Source organism: Drosophila navojoa, chromosome X (assembly GCF_054131105.1).
Source record: "Drosophila navojoa isolate 15081-1374.11 chromosome X, UAZ_NAV_1.0, whole genome shotgun sequence".
In the NCBI taxonomy this organism is placed as follows: domain Eukaryota; kingdom Metazoa; phylum Arthropoda; class Insecta; order Diptera; family Drosophilidae; genus Drosophila; species Drosophila navojoa.
This window is the reverse complement of record NC_142895.1, coordinates 3090173-3101888: the sequence shown is the minus strand read 5'-3', so window position 1 is coordinate 3101888 and position 11716 is coordinate 3090173. Positions and strand designations below refer to the sequence as shown.

The 11716-nt window shown below is 43.8% G+C and overlaps 5 protein-coding genes across 6 annotated transcripts in view; 3 read left to right on the top strand and 2 right to left on the bottom strand.

Moving 5' to 3' along the window:
• The window catches only part of Spt7 (SAGA chromatin modifying complex subunit Spt7), an 80718-nt gene extending 78908 nt beyond the window's left edge, over positions 1 to 1810 (bottom strand). The window contains exons 1-3 of one of the 2 annotated variants that reach the window (XR_016197322.1): positions 1568 to 1810; positions 1408 to 1510; positions 277 to 1346 (exon numbers count right to left, since the gene is read on the bottom strand). Coding sequence is in view for 1 of the 2 variants with exons in the window: in XM_018108212.3 (XP_017963701.1) it covers positions 486 to 1346; positions 1408 to 1510; positions 1568 to 1704 (1101 nt within the window). In the remaining variant the exon portion in view is untranslated. Of the gene's footprint in view, positions 1 to 2; positions 1347 to 1407; positions 1511 to 1567 lie in introns of those variants that run through there. The other variant, XM_018108212.3, reaches the window with a different exon arrangement.
• A 192-nt stretch (positions 1811 to 2002) lies between these two features.
• On the top strand, positions 2003 to 4167 carry LOC108656220 (E3 ubiquitin ligase Rnf121). Its single transcript, XM_018108216.3, has 6 exons — positions 2003 to 2260; positions 2331 to 2365; positions 2453 to 2749; positions 2844 to 3072; positions 3138 to 3373; positions 3435 to 4167. The coding sequence occupies exons 1-6, from the start codon at positions 2213 to 2215 to the stop codon at positions 3553 to 3555; spliced, it is 966 nt and encodes a 321-aa protein (XP_017963705.1). The 5' UTR covers positions 2003 to 2212; the 3' UTR covers positions 3556 to 4167.
• Positions 4168 to 4683: 516 nt separating this feature from the next.
• On the top strand, positions 4684 to 7377 carry LOC108656212 (uncharacterized). Its single transcript, XM_018108207.3, has 7 exons — positions 4684 to 5012; positions 5084 to 5187; positions 5247 to 5318; positions 5412 to 6051; positions 6151 to 6502; positions 6575 to 6782; positions 7119 to 7377. Exons 1-7 carry the CDS (start codon positions 4874 to 4876, stop codon positions 7314 to 7316), a joined length of 1713 nt encoding a protein of 570 aa, XP_017963696.1. The 5' UTR covers positions 4684 to 4873; the 3' UTR covers positions 7317 to 7377.
• A 355-nt stretch (positions 7378 to 7732) lies between these two features.
• Positions 7733 to 10108, bottom strand: LOC108656207 (bifunctional 3'-5' exonuclease/ATP-dependent helicase WRN). Its single transcript, XM_089263849.1, has one exon. The coding sequence runs from the start codon at positions 9891 to 9893 to the stop codon at positions 7896 to 7898; it is 1998 nt and encodes a 665-aa protein (XP_089119975.1). The 5' UTR covers positions 9894 to 10108; the 3' UTR covers positions 7733 to 7895.
• Positions 10109 to 10225: 117 nt separating this feature from the next.
• Positions 10226 to 11715, top strand: LOC108656219 (uncharacterized). The gene is made up of 2 exons (XM_018108215.3): positions 10226 to 10710; positions 10781 to 11715. The coding sequence occupies exons 1-2, from the start codon at positions 10378 to 10380 to the stop codon at positions 11507 to 11509; spliced, it is 1062 nt and encodes a 353-aa protein (XP_017963704.1). The 5' UTR covers positions 10226 to 10377; the 3' UTR covers positions 11510 to 11715.
• The last annotated feature ends 1 nt before the right edge of the window (position 11716 follows it).

Sequence of the window (11716 nt, the reverse complement as noted above, 5' to 3'; positions counted from 1 at the left end):
ACTAAAAACTCGCCATACATGATCTTTTAAAACTCATGTATTTTATTGTTTATTTGTTAACATTTCATATTCCTGAGTTTCCTTTGCTTATCATTTCACAACTCTCTTGATTATTATATAGGGATTTCTACTACATATTATTTCTCAGTTTAGAAAATCTCTCTAGATATATATAAATATATATTTAATTATGTACGGCTATTAAGCTGTATTACAAGCTAATTATTTCCATTTAAAAAGATTCTAACTAAATTCAATTCAAACATTTACATATACCAAAATCGATTGGACATGTTATTTAAGTATTTTTCTATCTAAGAAAACATTGAGTGTAGAAATATATATATATAGGGCATTTAAATTTCGGCACTTTGAGGCTAATTATAAAGGATGCTAGTGGAACTTTCATGCTGCAACCATGCTGTATGGCACTCATCTGATCCTAACTGTTCCGAACTAAGCCAATAGCATAATGTAATGCTGTTTTAGGTATCAAAATTGTTTTGATAGTTCGTTGTGCTGGCCATCGTGTTGCTGTTGTTGCTCATTTGGCCATCAAGCAGGCCGTATAAGGCGTTGCTGTTTAGCATCTGTTGTTGGCCGCTGCTCACGTTGCTCAGCGAGATGCTAGAGTTGGTGCTGCCGCCGAGCTCTTGCAGCATTTCGCCAACGATGTTGCCCATGCTGTTGCTACCAGTCGCGCTGCTGCCCCCATCTTCGCCTGGCTGCATTTCGAGTATGTTAAGAAAATCGTGCCCATTGAAATCGTGTTGGTTGTGCTGCTGTTGTTGCAGATGTTGCTGCTGCTTCTGCATGCTGCTCTGGCTCTCCTTCATCAGCTTGTCGTATTCATGCAGCACGCTGGTGAATTCGCTGATCTCGACGCGATTACGCGATATCACCTTATGCTTGTAGTAGTTGTGCACCTGGGTGAGCGAGGTGCCCGTCATGCTGAAGTACGCTTGCTCTAGCGGTAGCAACTGCAGCATCGTTGACCTCTCCAGTTTGTCATCGATGTCGTAGAAGCCGCGATACTCTGTGATAAAGCTGCGCATGAATTCCTCGGCCGCATCTGTCAGCAGTATTACCGCCGATTCAGAGCAGTCCGTGAAGCCCGCCAGCCGGAGCAGACCGCACATAACTTTACGCATCGTATACCGGCAGGTGTTGGTGGAGATCTCTGGATATGGTTGTGGATCGCCTCGAGAGAATGCGGTATCCACAGTAGGTATGAACCAGATGGGTTTCTGGAACTTTTGCTCGCTGACCAAGTCGGCGGCGTTCTCTGGCGGAAAGTCTACTTCGGGTATCATTTGGCAGGGATTTAGCAGATAGTTGGAGGTTCCCTTAATACAGCAAACACCAAGATTAATATGTGCATATATTCTAGTATGCTAATTGGCTTACGTTTTTGTTCGAATAGGTGTCGATGAGAGATTGCAGCACTTCGGTTTGTTTCATAACCTCGATGGTTTGTGTGACCAGTGAGCTCTTCAGCTCGATTTTATCTCTATACAAAAATATACATTATGCTGTGCTACTAGTCGGCGGGCTTCACTGTACTCACTGTTTATCCGTGGACATCAAATCCCCGCGGTGCCGTAGCTCATCCAGTTTCGGCTTTTTGGCCGTCGTGGGTACATATTTGTCTAACGCAAATGTCCCGCACTCCTCCTCAATGGCGCCCCAGTGTTCCTTTTGCATACTGTTTACGCTCGCTTAGCTTTAAGTTTTAGTTTATAAACAATTGCCGCTGTGCTGTCAAATGTCAGAATTGTCAGTTATCGATAGTCAGAGCCAATCAGCTGAGACAGCTTCGGCCATTGCGTGTACGTGGCAACGCCTGCTGTAGACGTTACAGTTGTCAGATATACAAATTGTATTAGCGATTACAGCTGATTATAATTGGCAAATTTGTATTTCTATTGAGAAATATGTGTCTTTTGTGTAAGTGAAAGGCAACGATGATGATGATCGCTAGCGCCCTTGACAAATGGCAGCGCCCCTAGGCGGTCGGTCTGTGGCAAGTGGCAACGCCATTTAAATGGCAAACAGGAACAATATGTAATATTGCCTCGTATTATTTGTTTTCTATTTAGACTATATATAACTTAGGTAAATTGTAAGTGGGCCCAAGGAACAAACTGAAGACAAAATTCCACAGAGACGCAGACGTCGTCAAGGTTTGTACGCGCCGACACACAGCGCCAATATGCATCAGCAGCACATGGATCTCCATGCCGCAGTGGACCTCAACAAGGTAAGTGGAGCACGTCCAATTATTTGTCATCTAGATGGAAGCTATTGCAATAAATGTGTAATTCTTACAGTCCCTGGATGAAATGACGCCGGAGGAGCGAATGCGGTAAGCCAACACACCTACATTTACTGATACATTTACTGGTACACTCAGCTAAACATGAATTATTTGTGTGGTTTCTTTTCCTCGTAGGGCCGATCACCAGTTGATGATTGAGAAACACAAGGGCCATGATGCTATGCACTCAGAAATGGTTATCATATTGTTTGTGACTTTAGTCATTGCCCAAATTATATTGGTCGAATGGAAGAAGCGGCACTACAGATCCTATGCATTTGTCACACTGCTGGCCATGTGGCTAATCCCGCTAGTTATCTCCTGCAGCTTTCTCTGGGTACGATTCATTATTATCTGGCTGATATTCACCTGCATTACGGCGCTAGTAATGCGCCGGGCCACAACAAAACCCATACAGGGCACAACGCCCAGGTGAGCGAGCGAGTGAGAGAGAGATAGAGAATTTCATTGATTTTTGTTTTAAATTAAGCTGATATACATATATACTTTTTCTTATCATTTACAGGCTCGTTTATAAGTGGTTTTACTTTATCTACAAATTGAGCTATGGCCTCGGCATTATTGGCTATCTGGTCATAATGGCCGCCTTTTTTGGCATGAACTATATATTTTCACAGCCGCCCAATATATGGATGGATGTGGGTCTCATGTTCTGTTTCTATGGCCTCTATATTGGCGTACTGGGTCGCGATATATCCGAAATATGTTCAGATAAAATGGCAGCAGCCATAGGTGTACGTCAAATTCTACTTCTCATCTTAGATACGTGTATTTATATATATTTCCATTTGTATTGCAGTACTACACGCCGCAGGGCATGCCCACACGACATCTGGACCAGAATGTGTGTGCCGTGTGTGGCAATCAGTTGCTGGTCTCTGAAAAGGAAGAGGGTGTCATCGAGAACACCTACAAGTTGTCGTGCAATCATGTGTTCCATGAGTTCTGCATACGAGGCTGGTGCATTGTGGGCAAGAAACAGACGTGTCCCTACTGCAAGGAGAAGGTCGATTTACAGAAAATGTTTCGCAATCCGTAGGTGGCACGTAAAGTTATCTATTTAATGATTTTACTCAAAATGTTTGGCCCATTGCAGTTGGGAGAAACCTCATGTACTCTATGGCAGGCTACTGGATTGGATTCGATGGCTCGTCGCATGGCAGCCGCTCATATTCTTCATAGTACAAGGCATCAATTGGATGCTGGGCCTAGAATAGGCGAACAAAACTAACTGTCCAATGGCGTCTAGTCCAGCACATCGATTGCCTAACACCCAATGTGCTTTACACTAACCAAAACAACCAAACAACCAAGCACCAACAAGACCAACTATTGCAAATTCTAAAAAAAAAACCTATAACTGAAAATTCTAAAAATGAGGCATATAGCTAAATTCATGATTGGAGCAGCTCATCTATGGCTTCCTTTAACTCCTCTCCAGACTTGGTTCGTTGCCCTCCCAAATCGAGTTTTTTGTTGCACATCCACAGTATCAGTTGCAGTTAACTTCACGCTAAGGCCCACAGTTGAAGCAGAGACCGATGCATCTGTCTACATATTCATATATTTCCATTATTCATTATTTTAAGCTGTATAACGATTAACTGGTATTTTAGATATAAATACATATATGTGTATATATGTGCATATGGTTACATATGTAAGTGTATATGTATCTATATGAGCATATATACCTGTATATATATACATATATATATAAAAATATATGTTGTGTGTGGTGTGTATGTTTGTATTACGTCGACGTATTATGCGTTTTTTGCACTGGATATTGAATTTAATGATCTATATTAAAGTAATGAAAACATTGAGTGGATTCTAAGAAAAAAAAAACATTTCATTTGGCTTTAGGTTTGGGCTAAACCAACGAAATGTTAAGAGACGTACAACAACCCCATAAAACTGGTTTTTATTGATTTTATGCGGAGTCAGCAAAGGAAATGAAGACCCTTGCATGCATTATAAGCTTCTAATACTACTTTGGAAATGATCACTAACATATACCCTGTAAAAAGAAAGAATAGAATACTCGAGCTCTGTTCCAATTTGAGGGTTTCATGGAAGGCGGAAGCTAAGCAGAAGTTATTTGTAGATTTTTCTATGTTTTTGGTATGGTTAACATAGGTGAGAGTGTCTAGTATTTGAATCTAGATTTGCAGAAATGACAGTTTAGCTTTGTTTATACCATCATTTTGTTGACATGCATATAACTTGTAGAATTTTCTTTCTACTTTCCTTGAGATTTCTAAACATAATAATTCTCTTTATACCCTGTAAAGGCATGTATATACATATGCATATATATAGCTATATAGTATATCCAGTAGAACCTTTAGCAGGCTTCAAAAGACACTTAAGATCTCTTGGTTCCTGTCACGAAACCCTTTGGTTTTTGTAAACCTTGTTTATTCCCAACTTGGTTACGCCCCGTCCTGCCCGCAAAGGCCAATGCCGGCTCCTGAAGCGAAGTTTAATCAATAAATTATGCGCTAGTATGGACTATGTAGTCGGATAGCCATGGAAAATTGCACGCTCGAACCAATTATGCGAATCATTTTGCATGAAATGGCAAAGAAAGGCGGAGTTCAGCAGCTGCAGGCGGACATCAGCAGCGATGAGGAGTTTGAAAAGTTCTTGCAGCGACCCGGATTGCTGGGTAATAAAGAAAAGTAGACGAAGGAGAAGTTGCTCAAACAGAAAACCAACATAGGTATTTTCGATTTCCAGTGCTCGATATATATTCGGAGTGGTGTGGTCCATGCTTGGGCATGGTGGGAAGTCTGCGTAAGATCAAACTGGAGCTGGGTGGCGATAATTTGCAGCTGGCTATTGTAAGTCCGATATTTGGAGTTTATACTCGCAAATAATATCCGAATCTCTATGAAAATAGTGCAAAGCGGGCTCAATTTCGTATCTGCAGCGGTTTAACAAGAAAAGCGAACCTACTTGGATGTTTGTTGCCGTAAGTACGACAGTGAAAATCGTAATTTGGTCTTTCAAATGGGTGACAGTCCTCGACTTGAGCACCATCTCAATATGCTCTCTTTATACTCAGAATGGTAAGGCGATTAACATCATGTTCGGCACCGATGTGCCCAAGCTGGTGGCCATGATCACACGTGAGCTGGAGGCGACCATCGCTCGAGAGCCCCATCAGACCTACGAAATAACCGAGCTGCAACCGATTGAGCTCGAACAGTTGCGCATTCGTAACGAGGCGCTCGAGCAAGCGGCCAAAATCGAGGAGGAGGAGTGCCGAAGGAAGCGCATCGAGTACTTGAGATATGTGACCGATACGATTATGGAGAATTTGCCAGATATTGGCATAACGGTATTTGGGCCACAAGTGAATCGTGATATGTTCAAGAAGCTCTCTGAGCCGGCTGATCCACTGAAGATCCAATGCAAAGATCGTAAAGTCTTTACAATCACGCAAAGTGATTTCAACACCGTTAACTTTGCGGCCGAGGATCCATTGCCTCAGGAAGTTATCCAATACTTGTACGACAAGGAGCTGCTTATGTGCTTCTGGAAGGTGGAGGAAAGTCTTGGTACGCCTCCCAGTGTACTGCAACAGTATGCCAACGAGCTGACCAAGAACATCATCAAGCCACCCGATGAATTCAACGAGGAGGAGACCGTTCTACCTCCTCTGATAACAGATCTCGAAATAACGGTACAGGTCAAAGTTGAAGGTAATACTAGACAGCAACTGAACTGAATTGAATCAAAAATCGATTTCGATATATATCGAATGTGATTTTTCCCATTTGGAATGATCTTTACGTTTTCAGTGGAAGCGAACCCAGAAGATAACCCGGAGGATCACGATTCAGAGGATGCTATACAGTTCAAGACCATCAAAATCCCACCGATCTGGGTGCCCAGTGATCAGAGGACGCATGCAGCTCTCATCTATACGTATTTCAGGGCACAGACCGCAAATTTCTTACCCCCCGACCCAGTGCCAGAGCCTCCGCACATTATCATGACCTTCGATGCGTACAAGAAGAAGGACTTGATCAATCTGGTGGAAGCCTGTAAAGAGGATGTGCCACTCTATGGCTTCTTCTCCAGCGATAATCCAGAGACGGCTGTTTTCATTGCCAACTCCGTGGAAAAGTACAATGCCAAGCCCTATGTACCGTAGGTGGAGAGATTCTGCAACTATTCTACATCAATATCAAGAGATTTCTTCCTTTTCTGATTTGGTTCCAGCACCGATAAAATTGTGCTGAAAGTGAACAAGGTGCCGGGCCCAACGATTCCGTTGCTCATGGAATATGGTCCTAGCTATGTCAGTCCCAATTCCGTGGTGGGCCACAAGGAGGCAGCAAAATTCTTTCCGCCCACCTATAAGTCCGCACAGCAGGAGGAGGCCGAGCTGCATGCGGTCAAAGCCGAGAAGCCCAAGAAGCGCAAGAAGGTGATTAACTACTCCAATACATATAGCTATATACACATGTCTTATCTTACATATGTATGTAAGCTCCTCCGAAACGGTTCCACCGATTCTCACGAAATTTTGTGTGCCTGTTGGGTAGATCTGAGAATATGCCAACATCTTTTTTTTATAGCCCTAAGTTAAAAAGGTTGGACCACCATTAATTTTCTTGACTTATAGTAAATTATCAATTTTGTATTTAAGTACAAAATAATCCCTAGAAATAATAGATATGGTAAACAACGTTTGCTGGATCAGCTAGTATACATACATATATACATATATAGTTATATTACTATTTCATATCTATCGTTGCAGAACAAAAAGGGTGGCGATGCCGAGGAGTCTGAACAGGCCAGCGCCAATGCCCAGGACAATCAACAGGAGGCGGATGAGGCGGCCAAAGTATCGCCCGAGGAGGGCGCCTCCACCACTAGCAGCGGCGAGGACAGCTGCGAAAGTCGTCCAGCGACTGCCGATGGCAATAATCTGTTAGCCGATGCGCCACCATCATAGTGATGATTCACTGAAGTTTTGGAAACCTCATTCTCTTCTCTCTCTCTCTTTCCCTTTCTCCTTATGTATACTACATACATGGTATGCGATGCTTAATCTATAAACTTACTTACCCTAACCAATAGCTTTTGGCACTTTTTCTGCTAAAATTATAAATTTGACTTTAATCTAGTGCTTATAAACGCATTTATAATATACCTAATCTCTGTAAGTCTGCGTCATAACCCAAAATATTTATTTTTACAGACAGCTTAATAAATTCAAATAAAAAAAATAAAGGCCAGGGTAAGCCCTACGAATTTAAAGTGTTTAAGAATATTATAATATAATAATAAAAATATATCGCATATTATCTAAAAATATACATATATATTTCAATATATAGAAAAATAAAACATTTGACATTTTATTTGCTTGTAAATTGTAAGTACAATGGAAACGAAAATGAGCTAAGAAAAAGTATGTGAAAAACAAATTCAAACTAGTTATATATTACTTTTGAGTTTAGGAACAGGAATATCGATATATATCAAAAGATATATATACTATATGTATATATGTATATTACTATATTATTTGTTAAGTCGATTGCTTTTTGTACTTTGGTATGAGGGGTCGCCTTTGGTAGCTGCCCTCGAGATATTGCCAGACGCGCTTGCGCGCCTTCAGAGTGCGCACCGCTTCCTCCTGCTCCTCGTGCAGGATCTTTTGACAGTCGGCAAGTAAAGATTCCAGCTCCAACTGATCGGCAGGAGGAGGCTGCTTCGACTTGGCAACGGCCTCGTCGATTTGCTGAAAGTCTATGTCCAGATCGGGTCCCCAGACCGAATCGTTCTCGCTTTTCTCCACTGCCTCGTCCACTTCATTTGGATCGATATCGGAGCCCCAGTCGAGATCGTCGTTGGCCAGTTTACCCATGCGACACGTTTGCCGCAGTTTGGCCAAACGAGAATCGGGCTGAACGGTTATTGGTTGAGCTTTCGCTGGCTCCTCGTCCAGCCAGCAGCAGCCCTGCAGCGTCACCTGAGGCATGAGGTAGCCAAAGGTGATTTTCGTGCTGCGCTGGTAGTCATCCTTGATATAGCCTAGGGATTTCAGATGTTCCGCCAGGGCCTTGAACCACGCTATGGAACGGTGTGCGCCCTTGCCGAAGTGCTCGTGGCTGCGGCACTCGCTGCTGATGCACTTGCTCCGTGAGCCACGCAGCGCCATGATGAGTTTGCCCAAACCCAATCGCCCATTCAGATCCCGCAGCATGCCCAGCAGCAGACGGGACTCGCCACTCACGTCCAGCGGAGCGGAGTCCACTTGGACAGCCGGCTTCGCTTGCCGGGCTTTGCGGCAGTTGTCACAGCAATTAGAGCGCTGCTGCAGTGTGGCCAACGAAGCTCGGTCATCGAAGTAGTTGAGAATGTATCGGCGTCGACATTGACTGATCTGGGTATACTCCAGCATGGCCTGGGCCAGCTGCTGCAACTCCTCGCTGCGCTGCGCCGTTACAGGCTGGCTGTGCTGCAGTCGCCGGTGGATCGCCGCATCTGCCTCGCTGTAGAAGAGCACGCACTTAGCCGGCAGGCCGTCCCGGCCGGCACGTCCTATCTCCTGGTAATAGCGCTCCATGTCGCTGGGCGCACCGTAGTGCACAACCAGCCGCACATTGGGCTTGTCAATGCCCATGCCAAACGCTGTGGTCGCCGCCATAATTTGCACCACGTCGCTGGCAAAGTCCTGCTGATTGCGACGCTTCACCTCCAGCGGCAACTTGCTGTGGTAGCTGTGGCAGGGTCTGCCCCGGCTGGACAGCTCCTGGGCCATATGCTCCGTGTCACGTATTGTGTTGCTGAAGATGATAACGGCGCCCGCTGCTTCGGCAGCCCAGTTCAAATATTGCTGCAGATCGGACCACAGGTTCGAGCTGCGCATTCGAACCGTTAGCTCCAGATTGGGACGATCCAGGTTGCTACACAGCACCAGAGGTCTACGCATCTGCAGCTGCTCGCAGATGTCTAGACGCACACGCCGCGTAGCCGTTCCAGTGAGTGCCAGGATGCGCACCTGGGGCACAGCCGAGCGCAGCTGGCTGAGCTGCCGATAGGCGGGACGAAACTCGTGGCCCCACTTTGAGATACAGTGTGCCTCATCGATGGCGATTAACGCAAGATTGTGGCCCAGATCACGCAGCATTTTGAGGCCATTGCCACGAGTGATGTACTCCGGCGTGGCGTAGACCAATTTGAACTGAAGCGCCAGAATGCGCTCTTTGATCGTCCGATCCTCCTGCGCAGTGCCCAGCAGGCAGGCACATGGCCCAGTCTTGGATCTCTCGTTCAGTGCGTTTACTTGATCTTCCATCAATGCAATCAGCGGCGATATAACCACAACCACCTTATTTAAGTAAAAGGCTGGAAACTGATAGCTCAACGATTTGCCATAGCCGGTGGCTATCACTGCGCACACATCGCTGCCACGAGGCTGGGCAATCAATGCACGTATTATCTGCCATTGGAGCGGCTTGAACGTATTCAGACTGAAGTGTTCCCGCAGACAGTTGATGTACTTTTTTGGTTTGGGCAGCATAAAAAAGAAATTTTAATTGCTTAGCCGGCAAGTTCTGATTGGAGTACAACTACAATACACTACATTAGAGATGAGCGTTTGATGCACACGTGCACCTGCTAATGTAAGCTTTATATCTTTTAGGCTGTTTCTCTGCTTCCTACATATGTATGTATTTGTTACATGTGCTCGTGCACCTGTTATGTCATATCGCAGCATGTTTACAATAAGATAACGTATACATAGTGCATTGCTACGAACAAGTGCACACTAATCGATAAATTGTTAGGATTAGCGAGGATACAATCCCAAATTAGCGACATCTGTCGGTTAAACTATTAACAATGCCGATAGATGATAACGATAGTTGCTGTATGTAAATAAAAGATGAGCAAATCGCGAAGCCCAGCTGATGCTGAACCATCTCTAAAGTAGTGTAAACAACCAAACCATATACACATACACATAATTAGCTATTATTGTTATTAAACAAACAAACGAAACGATGGCGAAAATAGGCGAAACAAAAATACCTATTACTGAATTCCTCGACGCATACAAACGCCAACCATGCCTCTACAATTCACTATTGGACACCTATAAGAATCGTGTGGCCCGCGAAGAAGCATACGAAGCGATAATTAGAACATTGAAAATACCGCAATTGACAGTCCTCGATATTAAATTGAAAATCAAAAGCGTACGAACCGTTTACACAAAGGAATTACGAATATTAATGCGAGAAAAGGAGATGGGTCGATGCTACGAACCAAAACTATTTTGGTTCAAGCGCGCAGATGCATTTCTGCGCTCCGTTTCGCTGTCCCATTGCAAACGCGTAAGTTGTCCTATAATTGTTTTGTTTGTATTGTTGTATATGGACCTATAATCAGTAAATCTTGTAACAGGTTAAGAGCAAAGATTCAAAAGTAGCCATCAAAAAGGAAACACCACAGAAAATGGTGCTCAGTGCCGCTAGTCAGATAATTGAAGATGCAGTACAGCAGCAGGAGCAACAACATCAGACTGAGGATCATCATGCGGATGAGCTGGAATCGAATGGTCATATGGATGATGTATTTCATACGGATGTGGATGAGCACGCTAAAAAGACTATGACCACAGGCACTAATACCCATATACCTCCAAACGCAAGCAGTCAAACGGACGATCTGCAGAGCATCTGCTCGACACACTCTATACGCACGCCGCCAAATAAAAGTGAACTCATCATTGATGACTCGCAGCTGTGCCTTATGGAACAGCAGCAACAACAGCAGCAGCAACAACAACAGCAGAGTCAGCAGCAGCAACAGCAAACGTTGCCGCGTAAATTAAAATATATGAACTATGGGCAAAGCCAACAACAACAGTCACAGAGACTAGCAACGCCCTTTCCGTCGCCATCACCATCACAACATTTGGAATTGACCACAAATGGAAATCCAAACTTGAGCTTTTCTGGCAGTGATGATGATCTGTTTGCCTTTGGCCAAAGTATTGCCTCACAATTAAGGTCGATAGTCGATCCATATGCCCGGTCCGTGGCCAAGCTGCGCATACAGCAAGTCCTCTTTGAGGCAGAGACTGGACAAAGTAGCGAAGCAGTCAGTACGACGCATTTGCATAGCTTTTAGCAGTCCAACAAAAAGACCACTCCAAATCTATAAATCATTGCATTTAAGATTGTTGTTTATGTATTTAAATCTATTTTTATTTTTAATTATATTTAGTTCATAAAATATTTTTAAGAAACTCAAGCCAAATATATGTATTTTAATTATAGCTAATAATTAATTTAGAATATAATAAACACATCTGTGCATAGGTGGAAAAACTTAAAT

What these genes read in the sequence shown, in the direction of transcription:
- LOC108656220 (XM_018108216.3), top strand. Translation starts at nt 2,213, where the DNA reads ATGCATCAGCAGCACATGGATCTCCATGCCGCAGTGGACCTCAACAAG. An exon ending in CCGCAGTGGACCTCAACAAG is followed by an intron (nt 2,261 to 2,330) that starts GTAAGTGGAGCA and finishes TAATTCTTACAG; the next exon opens with TCCCTGGATGAAATGACGCC. An exon ending in AAATGGCAGCAGCCATAGGT is followed by an intron (nt 3,073 to 3,137) that starts GTACGTCAAATT and finishes TTTGTATTGCAG; the next exon opens with TACTACACGCCGCAGGGCAT.
- LOC108656212 (XM_018108207.3), top strand. Translation starts at nt 4,874, where the DNA reads ATGGAAAATTGCACGCTCGAACCAATTATGCGAATCATTTTGCATGAA. An exon ending in ATAATTTGCAGCTGGCTATT is followed by an intron (nt 5,188 to 5,246) that starts GTAAGTCCGATA and finishes CTATGAAAATAG; the next exon opens with TGCAAAGCGGGCTCAATTTC. An exon ending in GGTACAGGTCAAAGTTGAAG is followed by an intron (nt 6,052 to 6,150) that starts GTAATACTAGAC and finishes TTACGTTTTCAG; the next exon opens with TGGAAGCGAACCCAGAAGAT.
- LOC108656207 (XM_089263849.1), bottom strand. Translation starts at nt 9,893, where the DNA reads ATGCTGCCCAAACCAAAAAAGTACATCAACTGTCTGCGGGAACACTTC.
- LOC108656219 (XM_018108215.3), top strand. Translation starts at nt 10,378, where the DNA reads ATGGCGAAAATAGGCGAAACAAAAATACCTATTACTGAATTCCTCGAC. An exon ending in CGCTGTCCCATTGCAAACGC is followed by an intron (nt 10,711 to 10,780) that starts GTAAGTTGTCCT and finishes ATCTTGTAACAG; the next exon opens with GTTAAGAGCAAAGATTCAAA.